The sequence below is a fragment of the Drosophila innubila genome (assembly GCF_004354385.1).
Source record: "Drosophila innubila isolate TH190305 chromosome 2L unlocalized genomic scaffold, UK_Dinn_1.0 4_B_2L, whole genome shotgun sequence".
Classification (NCBI taxonomy): Eukaryota; Metazoa; Arthropoda; class Insecta; order Diptera; family Drosophilidae; genus Drosophila; species Drosophila innubila.
Genome location: NW_022995372.1, coordinates 21,103,796 through 21,117,887, shown reverse-complemented (window position 1 = coordinate 21,117,887; position 14,092 = coordinate 21,103,796). Strand labels below are relative to the sequence as shown.

The 14,092-nt window shown below is 38.8% G+C and overlaps 5 protein-coding genes across 6 annotated transcripts; 2 read left to right on the top strand and 3 right to left on the bottom strand.

Annotated features, from left to right (window-relative positions):
• Positions 1 to 151: 151 nt before the first annotated feature.
• LOC117779479 (60S ribosomal protein L9) lies at positions 152 to 1,289 on the bottom strand. The gene is made up of 3 exons (XM_034615688.1): positions 1,205 to 1,289; positions 620 to 870; positions 152 to 555 (listed from the first exon to the last, which is right to left on the bottom strand). The coding sequence occupies exons 2-3, from the start codon at positions 858 to 860 to the stop codon at positions 224 to 226; spliced, it is 573 nt and encodes a 190-aa protein (XP_034471579.1). The 5' UTR covers positions 861 to 870; positions 1,205 to 1,289; the 3' UTR covers positions 152 to 223.
• Positions 1,290 to 1,646: 357 nt separating this feature from the next.
• On the top strand, positions 1,647 to 6,785 carry LOC117780213 (nuclear pore complex protein Nup154). 2 transcript variants are annotated; one of them, XM_034616654.1, is made up of 12 exons: positions 1,647 to 1,883; positions 1,958 to 2,113; positions 2,174 to 2,682; positions 2,749 to 2,921; positions 2,986 to 3,941; positions 4,044 to 4,307; positions 4,381 to 4,533; positions 4,601 to 5,147; positions 5,214 to 5,748; positions 5,819 to 6,285; positions 6,349 to 6,471; positions 6,532 to 6,785. In XM_034616654.1, exons 2-12 carry the CDS (start codon positions 1,984 to 1,986, stop codon positions 6,662 to 6,664), a joined length of 3,990 nt encoding a protein of 1,329 aa, XP_034472545.1. In that variant the 5' UTR covers positions 1,647 to 1,883; positions 1,958 to 1,983; the 3' UTR covers positions 6,665 to 6,785. The 2 variants fall into 2 exon arrangements, with proteins under 2 accessions (XP_034472545.1, XP_034472544.1); XM_034616653.1 differs by having other exon boundaries at positions 1,951 to 2,113.
• On the bottom strand, positions 6,287 to 8,024 carry LOC117780214 (protein arginine N-methyltransferase 6). The gene is made up of 2 exons (XM_034616655.1): positions 7,887 to 8,024; positions 6,287 to 7,819 (listed from the first exon to the last, which is right to left on the bottom strand). The coding sequence occupies exons 1-2, from the start codon at positions 7,920 to 7,922 to the stop codon at positions 6,830 to 6,832; spliced, it is 1,026 nt and encodes a 341-aa protein (XP_034472546.1). The 5' UTR covers positions 7,923 to 8,024; the 3' UTR covers positions 6,287 to 6,829.
• Positions 8,025 to 8,286: 262 nt separating this feature from the next.
• LOC117781073 (conserved oligomeric Golgi complex subunit 4) lies at positions 8,287 to 11,335 on the top strand. The gene is made up of 8 exons (XM_034617790.1): positions 8,287 to 8,475; positions 8,536 to 9,272; positions 9,329 to 9,638; positions 9,703 to 9,836; positions 9,896 to 10,499; positions 10,562 to 10,747; positions 10,809 to 11,032; positions 11,091 to 11,335. The coding sequence occupies exons 1-8, from the start codon at positions 8,380 to 8,382 to the stop codon at positions 11,131 to 11,133; spliced, it is 2,334 nt and encodes a 777-aa protein (XP_034473681.1). The 5' UTR covers positions 8,287 to 8,379; the 3' UTR covers positions 11,134 to 11,335.
• Positions 11,022 to 13,862, bottom strand: LOC117781074 (gamma-tubulin complex component 4 homolog). The gene is made up of 9 exons (XM_034617792.1): positions 13,714 to 13,862; positions 13,493 to 13,649; positions 13,230 to 13,432; positions 13,086 to 13,168; positions 12,879 to 13,029; positions 12,201 to 12,692; positions 11,774 to 12,140; positions 11,370 to 11,649; positions 11,022 to 11,304 (listed from the first exon to the last, which is right to left on the bottom strand). The coding sequence occupies exons 1-9, from the start codon at positions 13,780 to 13,782 to the stop codon at positions 11,130 to 11,132; spliced, it is 1,977 nt and encodes a 658-aa protein (XP_034473683.1). The 5' UTR covers positions 13,783 to 13,862; the 3' UTR covers positions 11,022 to 11,129.
• Between the last annotated feature and the right edge of the window lie 230 nt (positions 13,863 to 14,092).

Below are 14,092 nucleotides of genomic sequence, written 5' to 3'. Positions count from 1 at the left end.
ATTTACAAAACTTGATTATTAAATACATTAAAGTAGCTGCTTATGTGTTGAAGCAGAACTTTTGGATTGGGATTCAAAAAGTATTACATACTTTTGGGCAACTCAAAAATCTCACTTGATTCATCACACCAAATTAAAATGCACAAAAGAATTGATGTTTTAAAGTTGTTACCAGCGTTTTCTTTTATTATTAAAACTTTGAATCGAAGCACAATGAATGACATTAAGCTTCAACCTTCACAACGGTCGTCTTTTCCGACACGTACAGACCATCCAAGAATTTACGGATATCCTTATTTTTTACGGTGGTCGATTGCTGGATGAGAGCCGCTGAGCCGGACACAGCCTCGATGTCGTTACCCTCAACGATGAGCTCGTCCTTTTGGGCTGTCGAGTTGACGACCGTCACACCGGGAGCCATCTCCACGCGACGGATGTACTTCTCACCCAAAAAGTTACGGATCTCAATCACTGAATTCTGCTCGGAGGTAACGCAGTTGATGGGGAAATGAGCGTACACAGCACGCATTTTGTACTGGAAGCCGAAGGTCACACCTGTTCAAAAAAAAAAAAACCACATATAAGTGTCGATGTACATGTAAAGACAATGCTAACTTACCCTTGATCATGTTCTCAATGTGACTGCAGACAGTGCGCACAGCAGCGAGCTCCTTCTTGGTGCCGAACCATTTCTCCACTTTCAGGGTGCGCTTGTCGGCCATGTACATGTCCAGAGCCAGATGCTTGAAGCTCCGCTTCAGGACACCTCTGGTGCCGGTGATCGTGACAACACGGGCCTTCACCGAGGCTTTGATATCCTTGGGGATCTTGACACACTGATTTGAGTTAATCGTTCGCATTTTGACGACACTGCAAAATCATAAACAATAAAAATGTCAATTAGCAACACAATTACATATACACCAAAGTCATCAACAAACTGCGTTTGCGTAGATTCTGTATCATGTTCCCATTTTAAATCAATCTCGGACAAACTATTTATGAATGTAAACAACAAATTTCAATGGGATTTCATTTTGAATATCGGAATGCATCATTTATGGAAAATATATTGCAAAATATATACGAATTTAACAAACTCAACATAATGTCACGCAAATCGCACACTCAGCGGTCGATAAAAACAGTCCATTTAGCCGATGTTTTAAAATTCATTTTGTATACAATTTGTTTAGAAACTTACACACTGCAGACCGACCGGAAAGAGGCTGAAAAAAGAAAGGAAATATTTGACGTTTATGCCGGGCTGCCACTCCGACAAACACATAAGGGATTTGTTGGGGAATTTTTTTTGGTGCTGCCAACCTAATTATGAATATGGGAAATATCGAATTCGAGTGATTGCTCCATGATATTTGTTCTATCGCATTGTCTACTTTTAAAAATTTACATTGTACTTTCCATTTGCATATATTTAGAAAAATATGTGGCAATTTACAAACATTTTCAATGCAATTTCGTTAGTTAACGCACTTTGATTTGACCGATATGCTTTTGTAGATTTCGATATATTTTTGATGAACAAATTTACAATACCTTTTTGCGAAAATGTACTTCTTGTTTTAATTAAAAACAATCAAGCCAGATCGGAAATTTTTTATGGATGGGCAACCCTTATTATTAATGGCGGGAGTTGTACTCAGTGGCGTGGGTCACACTCTCTCCAACCGGCAATAGTTGCAAATTTCGTTGATTTACGCGAAACGTTTGATTTGTGATAATATTAAAGTAGTTGTTTTTAATACAAAGAAAGTCCGAGCAAAATGAATACCACGCCGTCGCCCCCTGACGTCCTGCAGACAGCGGGAAATATGCTCGAGTGTCACGACTTTCGTGACAGACACAAGCCCGAACTTTTAGAGGTAATTGCAAGGACGACAGACAGTATACTTTGTACATTTGAATGGAAATCTTAATGTTGATTTATAGTTAACAGGCGTCAGTCAACATGGCAGGGCAACAATGAGTGGCCTCAATGATTTTGATTACCAAACGCTAGCACAACTGACCTCCGGAGATACACATAACCTACAACAACTGCGAACGCTCACAAAATCGGGAATACCAAATGAAATCCTCGAGCACTTTAAGCGTAAGTATTTACAATAGTCGTGTTTGAAGCACAACAATAATTCATTACTCATCAAAATAGATATCAAATGCCACTGTATAATGGGATTGTTTCCTGAGATTGGACGCGCCTGGTTGACAATTGATTCAGATATATATATATGGACATATGAGCAGGCACGAGACGTTGCTTACTATGATGGATTGAGTCATTTGATTGTGAGCGTTGGCCTGGTTAAGCCACGTCCGGGTGTTCTAATTAAAGATGTCAAATATCTGCTGTTACTAACAACTCCCATTGAAGTGATCGTTCTGGGTGTAACATTTGATGACCAAAGTGATCCACGAGCTGGAACCAATGGAATGCATCTGATGAATAAGCCACTCTTTGTGCTGGCAACAGACAATATATCCATTAATGTCATACAGGGCAGCGACGATGGACGCATCTTCTTGGGAGGCCGAGATGGTTGTCTATATGAAATTGATTATCATTCCGAGTCTAGTTGGTTTGGCAAGCGATGCAAAAAGATTAACCATTCACAAGGGCTGGTATCCTATATAGTGCCAAGTTTTCTTAAAGTATTTTCGGTAAGTTGGTAAACTGTTCTCCAGATCAGACATAGAAATAAACGCTAATTATTCTGTCATTTACAGGAGGTGGATCCTATCGAAAAGATTGTCATTGACAATAGTCGAAAATTGATTTATGTACTCACCGAAAAGAGTGCAATTGAAGCCTGGCACATCGGAGCAAACTTTGCCAATGTGCGCAGACTTGGAAGGATTACACAAAATGATATTGCCAGTCAAGCCATCAATCTTATTAAGTAAGTTTACAGACTGATTAACTTTAGCTGATGTAAATCATTTTGTATTCTTTTTGTTGTGTAGAACTGTTGATCCATCCATTTTCAAGTGCGTGAAAGCAATTTGTCCGCTCAGCACAGAAGATTCGAAATTTCTACACCTGGTTGCTGTCACTCAGTGCGGAGTGCGGCTTTATTTCTCTACGTCGAGATTAAATGGCCAGCAGCAGCAACAATTGAATTGTATTTCGGACAATTTTAGTGTTGGTCAGCCAAATAATTCAATGCCAACTATGCAAACAGAATCGGAAACACCAAAGGGTCTTTTTCTATTGCACGTGCGACTACCGCCTGGATACACACCGAATGCCACCACTAATAAACCGAAGCAGGTGCATGCCGCCCACCACAGCGAGGGGACAATGTTGATGATAACAACGCAGCAACAGGAACAGGATTTACTCTGGTCGGTTAGCTCTGCTCCATTTACGAACTTTACATATCTAGTTGAGTCAACTGCCTTGGAGGGTCTCGATGGCATCGTCTGGAGTTTGGCCGAATTAAAAGATTCCATCGCTCCCAGCATAACTTCAATGTTGCACAATTACCGAACGCCACGCCGAGTCGTTTTGCTTACGAACCAGGGAACACACATTGTAGAGCTGCTTAAGGCAGCTCATTTACTCCAGCAATTACTGCTGTCCTGCAAGGGACCTCACCACGAATCCGTCAAGATGTTCTTTCAAACGCAAAACGAACGAGAAGCTTGCGTTACCGCCCTATTGCTGGCCACATCGGATCAGCTTTGTGGCAGCGATATTGCACTGTGGGCAACCCAAGCATTCATGCTGTACGGTGGGGAACCGTGCTATCAACATTATTTGAACGCAAGCAATCGTAACATGCATAACAACACCATGGGCTCTACCACGATTGCCTCTGGCAGGGAACGCATGCCGCCCATGTTCATGTCCACACCCATGCCGAATACAGCAAGCAGCGGAGCGATGGGCACGCAATACAGTCAGCCATTAAGTCCAAGTAAGTGTATACTTATAGTATAGCTGTATATTCCAACAGCTTTGGCTTTTTTCTGCCACTTCAGATCTTTATTTGATCAATTGATGCTCATTTCTGTTTCAGTCGCACAAACCACACAACACCATCAACAACAGCAACATCAGCACTCCGCTGTGCCCGTCGCAGATAATTCCCTTATAATATATTCAGCAAAACATGATGGTCTATATTTGTTTGTGTCGCGTATGCTGCGATCAGTTTGGAAATTGCATTGTGTTGATGAGAATTTATGCTCCAGACTGACAATTAAAGATTGCTCAATTCTTTTGATTGAACTGCGTGCGTTGCGTAATTTTTTGGATAAGCACTCAGTGCACGATCTTTCCGGTAAGTCAATCTCTCTGATCTCTGATTGTGCTTAGCTCGTCTAAAATGAATTTTGCATTATTTGATTTTATAGCCAGCAGACGTTTGCCGTATGACACACATTTGGGCAGATCGAGTAACGTTTTGATAAACAACAGCCAAATGGCCATGAATGAACATCGTAATCTCGCGGAGCAGGCACAGATCGAGGAGAAGCGATCGCTCTCAGCATTGAATCAGTTTATTAGTAAGCTTTATACAAGTAGTTTCATTTGGTAACTGATAATACTATTGTTTACTAATTGTTTTTGCAGAACATGCATGTGAAGTAATGTCACTCTGGAGTATCCTAAATGATCATCAGTTTCAATTGCTTTGCCAGCAGCTGTCGCCAGAGCATCAGAAAATGTTGAGATGTTGCACGTTTCGGGATTTGTTGATCACACGTTCGGAGGTGTGTGCATTTCTAATAATTGCACTAATCAACCTATATCTCAAAGATAAGGCGGATGTAACAGAGGTGTCTGATAACCTGCGGGAATTGTGCCCCAATCTCTATAGGCACGAGGACGAAGTTACATATAAGGCAACCGAAATCCTTATGAGCGCCAAGAACTGCAAATCGGCAGCAGAGAAGGAGCAAAAATTGTGCACGACTTTGCAAATGTGTTTGGATGCTGCTCCAACGCTGCCATTGCATAGTATTTGTCAACAATTCATATCGGTAGATTTTTACGAGGGTGTTGTTGAGTTGTCTGCAACGTGTGCGTCGAAAATCGATCCCGAAGAAATCGGTATACATTATTACAATAACAATGAGCCAGCTGAAGATCGCGAGGGTTACACCTGCTTTGTCACACGGTAAATATGCAATTAATATATATTTAAACTGATTGTCGGATTTCTTATCTATATTTTTGCTTGTAGCATGAACTATTACAAAGAGGTGCAGCTCATGCTGGATTATATTTATCATTCGCTTGCCAGCAGTAGACCCGATCAGGAACAGAGTCGCACATTCATGCTTAATTGCGATACGACTCAGGATCATCTTGATATGGAGAACAGATCGAAGCAGACTATTAAGAAGATCACAAACCAAGCGCTCCGATTGAAAGATCCATTAATGCATGTTACCATCTATGAATGGCTACTCTCCCATGATATGAACAGTGAATTATTGGAATTAGTCCAGCCATCACTGGGCGAATTCTTGCGACGCAGTGTCAGTCGCAATCCAGAGAATGTGAAGTTAATTGATTTACTGTGGAAGTATTACGAGAAGAATGGTCATCACTCTCAGGCCGCCCAGATTCTCGATAATCTGGCCATGACGCGTAGTGAGAATATATCGCTGGATGTGCGCATTGACTATTTGGTGCGTGCAGTTATGTGTATGCGCAATGAAACAGTTGGGTCCTCCATAACCAATGGCATCTTTTTGAAAGAGCTGGAGGATAAGGTCAGTTTGCATTCTTGAGCTATGCGTAACACACATTTTAAAATCCATTTTATTGTTTTGCTCTTTGCAGTTGGAAATCGCGCGTGTACAAAAATCAGTACTGGCTGCCATGAATCCACTTGTGAACACCAATCAAGATGCAAGACAAGCCATTAAGGAGTTAAATTTTGCCCTCTATGATATCACACAGCTATATCAAAACTTTGCTGATCCATTTGACCTCTGGGAATGCCAGCTGTCAATACTTAATTGTTCCAATCACAACGATCCATTGTTGATTGAGTCGGTGTGGGGTAACATCATCAACAGTGCAGTGGACTCACCTGGCTCAACTCACGAGCGCAGTATCAGACTTTTTACCAAAATTGAATTATTGGTTCGTGAGTTTGGCGAATCGGGTCCATGCTTTCCATTTGCATTCCTGATCCGAGAGCTGGAGATAAAAGCATGTCAGTTGCATCTGCCGGAAGGAACAGTGCCAGAAAAACTATTTGCCATGAAACTAGACGTTGAGCTGCTGCTGGAATACTATTCAAGGTTAGTGATTGTAGCGACTTTATTTATAAATTTTCATTATTAACATAACAAATATTTAATTAGAATGATCTCGATGAATGAACGCATCTGGGCAAACGAAGGCAATGAATGGCATTTAATACAGTCGGCTATACGAGTGGTTACGCTTCTGGCTGACAATGCACAAGCCATTTGGTACCGTTCCAAGTAAGTAATATTAAAATATTGTTGCCCTTTAACATTTACAATGATTACTCTTGTTATCAGGAGACGGATATTGGGCAAGGCACAAGACATAGTTGCGGCGTGCTTGAATATTTGTTACCAGAAGCCGGACACGAACCGTTTACAGCATTCTCTCAAGGAGCTTCAATGCCGATTGCAACGGCTTTTAGGCTAATGCCACATTTTGGGCGCTAATTAAAGCTATTTTGCAAATTATATATTTTTAGATATTAAAAAATGGTATAGCTGTTAAGTTTGACTGAGGTAAATAAAATTGTATGTGTTGTTTAATTGAATATTTCTACGTCTTACACACTGATTAACAATTACGATTTGTACACTATGAAGTGTCCATCATCTTAAGGTGAGCTTCAGTTAGGATACATTTTGTCATGTGGCATGAACAGGGCACTGGATGTTCTTCCACATTGGGATCGAGCAGTTCCACTTCCAGATTATACTTTCGGGCATCATTTGCATTGCGTTTCATCAATATTTGAAATGCTACTGGAGATTTCTCTTCTAGATTTTCACAATTCTCTTCTGGAAGAACAACAACACACTGTTTCCAATGGGTTTCCGGTGCATGTGGAGAAGTGCTCAGTGTCACAGATTCCTCGCCAGGGAAACGTACATCAAACCATATACAGAATCCTTGATGCTTGCCAGCAGTCTGTGTGGATACCACCTCCTTGAAGCGTATCTCATCCAACTCTTTGGCATCCACGTCAAGCAAGTTCATCCAGTGGAATACAATGCCCTCGTGAAGCAAATCTTTGGGCTTTAGATGTGCAATTTCCGGTCTTGTTGATTTTTGTAAACGGAGTTTGCTGGCAAATCGTTCCATATTTACGCCATCTATGTTTTGCCAATAGTCGAAAAGAGATGGAACAGAGCACGGCGAGACATAAATGGTGCATTCACTGGGAAACATTTGCCCATCTGGTTTAAGGAAATGATCGCGAGCATAGAGAACGGAGTCCAACATGCCCTCGTGCAGTAAATAGAATCCCATCCATTCCGATACAATGATATCCACTTTATCAGCCGTAGCCGGCAAAACGAATTCCTCTATTTGCGAATGTATGACCTTAACAATTTCGGTAAGACCATTTTCTTCAATTAAATCCAGAGCCACTTTAGTTGCCAAATTGGAGGCTTCCACGGCATAAACCAAGCGAGCACCAGCTTGGGCACAAAACGCGGAAAGAATTCCCGTGCCAGCACCTACATCCATTACAATTTTATCTTTAAACAATTCCTTATTCTTTAATATGGCATTGTGATAGGCCTCTTGTCGTGGACGATCTTTTAGCATTAGCTCGTGTACCTGTAATAGCATATGTGTTTACATTGATAAATAAATAATAATACTCATAATTCTACAGTAATTGTACCTCCAGGTTTTCATATTCCGTAAAGTAGTTATTCATTATAACTGCAAGTAATATTTATTTAAAATATATCAAAGAAGCAGTAAAAACACAAGCTATTTTTATAGGTTAAAGGGAATTCCAAGTAGATTTTCATTCGATTTTTTTAAATGACTAGTGCTGTGAAACGCAGTGGAGTCGAGGTCATATGGTCAACGCAGAATTGCCAGATCGTGTTTAATTATTTAGGGCTGTCCACAAAAATTCTGCAAAAATTATAAAAATTCTAGCTTCAAAATAAGGAAAACAGGAATAAGGATAAGTTATTTTTCCTAGAATTGATACTATTTTAAGCTTTTACCTAAAATGGTACAACTTACCTGTTTGGGAATTTTTTCAGGAAAAAGGTGGCAGCCCTTCGGTTTACTAGCCACGTAAATTCCATAGCAAAGAAAACCCAAACAAACAATTTAATTTTCTTGATGTCGTTTTTAAATAATAATTAATACATTTTAAAATGAATGAATCAAATCTAGTTGAAATGATAAGCAGCTGGGATCTTAGTACAACTGAGAAAGTGGATGAGAGTCTGATACGTATTTCAGAAAAAGAAGTATTTATTTAGCTGTATGTTGATTCAACAATAATATTAATCTTTGTTTTTTTATTTTAGGCTGATACGAATGCAAAACTTGAGGCGGTGTTGTCTAAGCAATGCCAGATTGAGGCAAAATTAAGTGGCATCGGCAGAGCTATGGCCACGTTACTCACCGTGGAGAACGATTCCAATAAACTGAACATGCAGATCGTGAACACAGCTCAACTTGCCGAGTCCGTCAGCGCCAAAGTGCGACGTTTGGATCTTGCAAGATGCCGGGCTTCTGAGTGCCAGCAACGTGTCCACGATCTGATCGATCTTCAACTATGCAGCCAGGGTGTTGTTAAGGCCATTAATGAGGAGGATTACGAGAAGGGTGCGGGACATATTGCCCGCTTTCTGGCAATGGATCAACAGCTATTGCAACGCACTGCCGACGATGTCCAGGGCTCGATTACATCGGTAAGCGATGCGGTGCACACACTGGAGGAAGCTACAGAAAAGATGAGGGAATTGATTGCAAAACGATTCGATGAGGCTGTGCAAAACGATGACTTGGCTTCCGTTGAGCGGTTTTTCAAAATATTCCCATTGGTTGGTTGCCATCGAACCGGAATTGAGAAATTCTGTGGCTACATTTGCCAAAAGCTGTCGTCAAAGGCACAAAAGGAACTGCGCAACACACAGGACATTGCTAAAGCTGAACGTCGCCTTCATTTGGCTTATGCCGACCGTTTGACTGCAATTTTGGAAAATTTCGCACGTGTCGTCGAAGTAAATCAACCCATAATTGAAGCATTCTATGGACAAGAGTAAGTACATTTGGTTTTCATAAATTTTTAATTAAATATTCTGTAATCTTTTTTAGATCTACATCTTTGCTTGATATGGTAACAATATTGCAAAAAGAATGTGACAATGAAGTCAAAAATTTGCTGCTGGAATTCAATAAAAATAGACAAATCCAGTATCGGATTAGACAAGTTAATGAAAGCGCCCAGAGGCAAAATAATGCTAGTGCCAGCAGTAGCATACCGTCTTTGGGACACTATCGTAAGCCATCTGGCGGATCCATAGATAAATTAAATCCCAAGGATATAGACTCTATCATAGCTGAAATAACTGTCATGCATTCTAGAATAGAGTTATATTTTCGATTTATGCGTCGTCGTCTGCAGGTAATGAAATTTACCTGATAAATTGAACTTTATGATAGTTAAAAAAAAAAAATTTTATTTACAGACGAATGCTGAGACTTGTTTGCAAGACAAGGAGCCGCAAAAGAATATACTAAATGAATATGAAAAGGTTGTAAAGGATTGTGACCTGAGTCGCCAAATGCAGGAGATTTTAAGCACATATTTACTTTTTGAGAGGTACTTATATATATTTATTTACTTTCCGTATAACTAAACTGGTTCAAATTTTTTTTTAGATATTTCATGGAGGAAAGTGTTTTAAAAGCTATTGGACTTGATACATTTGAATCGGGACAACAATGTTCGTCAATAGTTGATGATGTTTTCTTTATATTACGCAAATCAATCCGACGTTCTCTAACAACGCAATCAATCAATGGCACCTGTGCAGTAATCAATAACGTAGCATCATGTCTGGATGGTGATTTTGTAAGTGCACTAAAGGCACCTTTAAAAAGTGGCTATCCATCTGGATACATCGATTTGGCCCAAGCCTACAACGCTATACAGACGAGCTTGCAACAGGGCAAATTACATTCAACTGATGCTGATCGCAATCGAACTAACTTCATAGTGCAGTTGAATAATGCCGATATGTCTACTGAATACATTGAGACACTGTGGCAGACCATGGAGCAGGAGATATCTGGCACATTCCCCGGCATAACTGCTGTTGAGCGACAGCTATTGGACAGCTGTTTGACTGAGCTGAAAAATGTTCGCGATGCATTGAAGGCAACTGTTGACTTCGGGATACAGCAACTAAGATCGAGTGCAATAAGGCCACGTCTAAATCCCTGGGTGGATGAATTTTTAAACTATAGTCACCATTTAACAGAAGTAATTACTTGCATTGCATTTAACAAAATGCCATACTGATTTCCTGATATATATTTATTTAGGAGGAACTGGCCACTTACGAAGCTGGAGAAACATTCGTTCAGTATTTTATTGTGCAGTTGGATGGACTGCTGAATTCATTCAAAAATGCCCTTAGTCCACGTAATTACGATGCGCTTGTAAGCATATTGGCTACAGAAGTGACAAATCGCTTGGAACGAGCTATAAAAAAGAGCTCCTTTAATAGAGTAATTATGTTGTTATTGATTGTAAAAGTATGCTTAGTCTTTAAATTGTTTTTAATTGCAGCTGGGTGGACTCGTTTTGGATCAGGAAGTGCGCGCCTTAGGCACGTATCTCACAGGAGCAACTTCCTGGTCGGTGCGTGATAAAATGACACGCCTTTCACAAATTGCAACACTCTTAAATTTAGATAAAGTTTCCGAACTGTCCGAGTATTGGAACCCTGAAAATCACGATATGCCTTCTTGGCGACTGACTCCAAACGAAGTGCGAACTATATTGGTATTAAGGTAAACTTTCACTTTTATTCGATTCAATGTAAATACTTAATTATTGCTTAATTTACAGAAGCGATTTTCGAATGGAGGACATCAAACGCTTACAGCTTTAAGCAGAAGGCGGTTGAATTTGATCTTTTATAGCTTTTTCGTTGGCCTTCTTGTTTACGCTAAACCAACGATTGTAATCCAATCTTAATAGAAGCTGCGATAACGGTCCAAAACTGGATGCACTTTTAATGTCGATCAATAATTTGATTAAGCCCAATATTGATACGTTAAATCTATAAATATAAATATTTGAAGATGCAATAATTAGATGTCTAGTAAGTTAGTATTACCAACTTACTTTTCTTCAAGAATGTCGATTTCTTTTAAAGAATCCTCTGGTGTGTTTTCCATTGAATCGAAGAAGCTAAATTTTTCGCATATACTAAAAATTTCAAGAATTGTTCCATAAATAGGATTTTGGCATTGACTCATCTGTGTAATATTTATCTTTTTATCGATCAAATCGGACAGTAGAAAGCACTGTGACAGTACATTGGCCAAAAAGACTGAGTGAGCTCTTTGAATCTCTTCAAAATCAGCTTTACTTTTAATTACATTCATAAGTATACTGAATTGACCTAAAATATCAAAAAACATATTAATTGTTGATTGTAGTTATTGTTTTATATGATGATGTTGTAGGATATTGTTGATTGTAGTTATTGTTTTATATTTTGATGTTGTAGAATATTGTTGACTTACTTTCGAGAACGTCTACTTGTATGTAATACTGTAAATTATCCATAAAGAATGTTAAGTGATTACGGAAATTCATAATCCGCACATGGACTGGTGTTCCCATTTTAGCGACCCATTTGTGACGAGCCCATACAAGCTGTAGATCGTATTGAAGCTTACGGACAATTAACAGAAAGCGGAACACATTGTTGTATCGTTCAACCGTAATTGGCGAAAACAACAAATTCAATGGCCACTTGTATATGTATTTTAGATGAAGATTTTGCCATATACCAAATTCGAAGCTCTGTTCTAAGTTAATGCTGGTTTTTTGCACACTCAGTGAAAAGTTCTCCAACTCATCGACGATTCCCAATACGTTGGACGCAATCTGTAATATACAGGTTATGGATAAGTTTAAAAAAATCATATTTACTGTCGAAAAACGTACCTCAAAAGCTCTGGTAAAGTTTCTTGCATTAGTATCAGAATTGTCATCAGAACTACCGTGAAGCTGTCGCAAGAATTCTAAATAAAATTCACCACGTCCCAACAAGTAAAAGTCTTTTATCAAACCCATTTGACGATCCAAATCATCTTCAATGATTGCAATATCAGACAGACGCTGACTAACGTATTTCTTGATCTCGTTAATAACACTTTCTAAGCGCAGAATATCGATCTTATCATTGTCATTTAGATCCTCAATCATTTTAGAGAATTCAGCTTCTTTACCATCCCAAAGTTCACTGACATCATCGCAGAATGTTCCGTGCGTTTTCAAAGTCCAAGTGTCAGTTTTATGTTTATTTCGGTCCATTTTAAAAACGAGTACCGTTTGACCGACAAATAATACTTTTTCGGCTAAGGCAGTTGACATAAATCTGGGCAATTGAGCCATATTAATTTCATACTGCCATATATCATCTTCGGCTACTGACGACTGTAAAGAAAAAAAAAAAATTGTATTACTCAAGCTTATGCTTACTTTGTAGCCATTGTGGATACCCTTGCAGGGGAGCATTATAATGTTGGTTAGAAATGTACTAAAGGAGGCGTGGCAATGAGCGGTCGAAAATTAAAAACAGGACTCTGCAAGGACATAAAGTTTCTTTTATTTTTAAATTACCAGATAAGAGCTGTTTGATGAATTCTTAGTTCCATTTTCACCAGATTGCCTAAAGCTTATGAAGAACTCAGTGTGCTTATCATCAATCATTCCCAATAGCAACCAGTGCGCCAAATGTGAGTAGAAAACCAATTTGACGGGCTTGACAATTCTAGAATATTATCATCATTATTGTAATCGTTATTGTAATATTAGTTGTTTGCTTACTTGGCAAGTATGTGGTCCATCTGAACAATGCCTTGATCATATTGTTGGTGCAGGTTTTGAAGCAATCCACAACCATGAAGTTTCTTAAAAATATATTAGTTTATTATATTTAAAAGTTTTTATATCCAACAAACACAATCTTACCTGCATTCTAGCATCAGTAATAAGTTTGCGCAGAAAAAGTATAAGAGGTAATTGCGATTCCAAGGTATTAAAAATGTATATAAGGGAGTTTGTTTTATTCTTTGCGTAATTAGTTTCTAGACGTACTATGTCATTGTAATAGTCTTCGAGCGCACTTTCGATACCTTTGGCAAAGTTCTTCAAATAATAACCAGATGAGTATTCTAAAAAACAATATTCAACGATAAGTAACTTGAAAATCATAATTGAATTCGTCGACTAACCGTCCACTTCCTTAAAGTCAGAGATATCATTCGGATTGATGCCTCCAAAGTATTTGGCAAATCGTACAACTTCATTCAGATAATTTAAGATTTTTAGAATATCGTCAAAAATCTGATGCTCACAGGGATGTAAAAATTCATCCACGACATTCGAGTCCTAAAAATTAAATATATCATGAGGACATTACACATATGTGTGCACTTTTGAAGTAAATACTTACAAGAAAGCTCCTAATGCTTATTCCTTTGCGGCTCAGGGTTAAGCATGTGAGTAAAACATCGTGTATCATTTTAATAATGTTTGCATTTAACCGAATAATGTGGATTTTGTAATATAAATAATGCCCGCTGTTTTTAATCGCTTTGGAATGTATGCGGGACACTGTTGCCAACTTAGCTATTTTAAAGCTAAATCTTGCTATTTTCCGAGCTCGTTTGATAGAATAATTTCAAAATTGCTATTAGCTCGTAATCTGGCTATTTAAATATACATTCAGCTAAGTTTTGCTATTAATATTTTAAGTAAAACTGTACAAAACTGCCCACAACAACAAATTTAGATCCTCTCCAGGCAGAAACACAGCTATTGTTCCCCCTAAA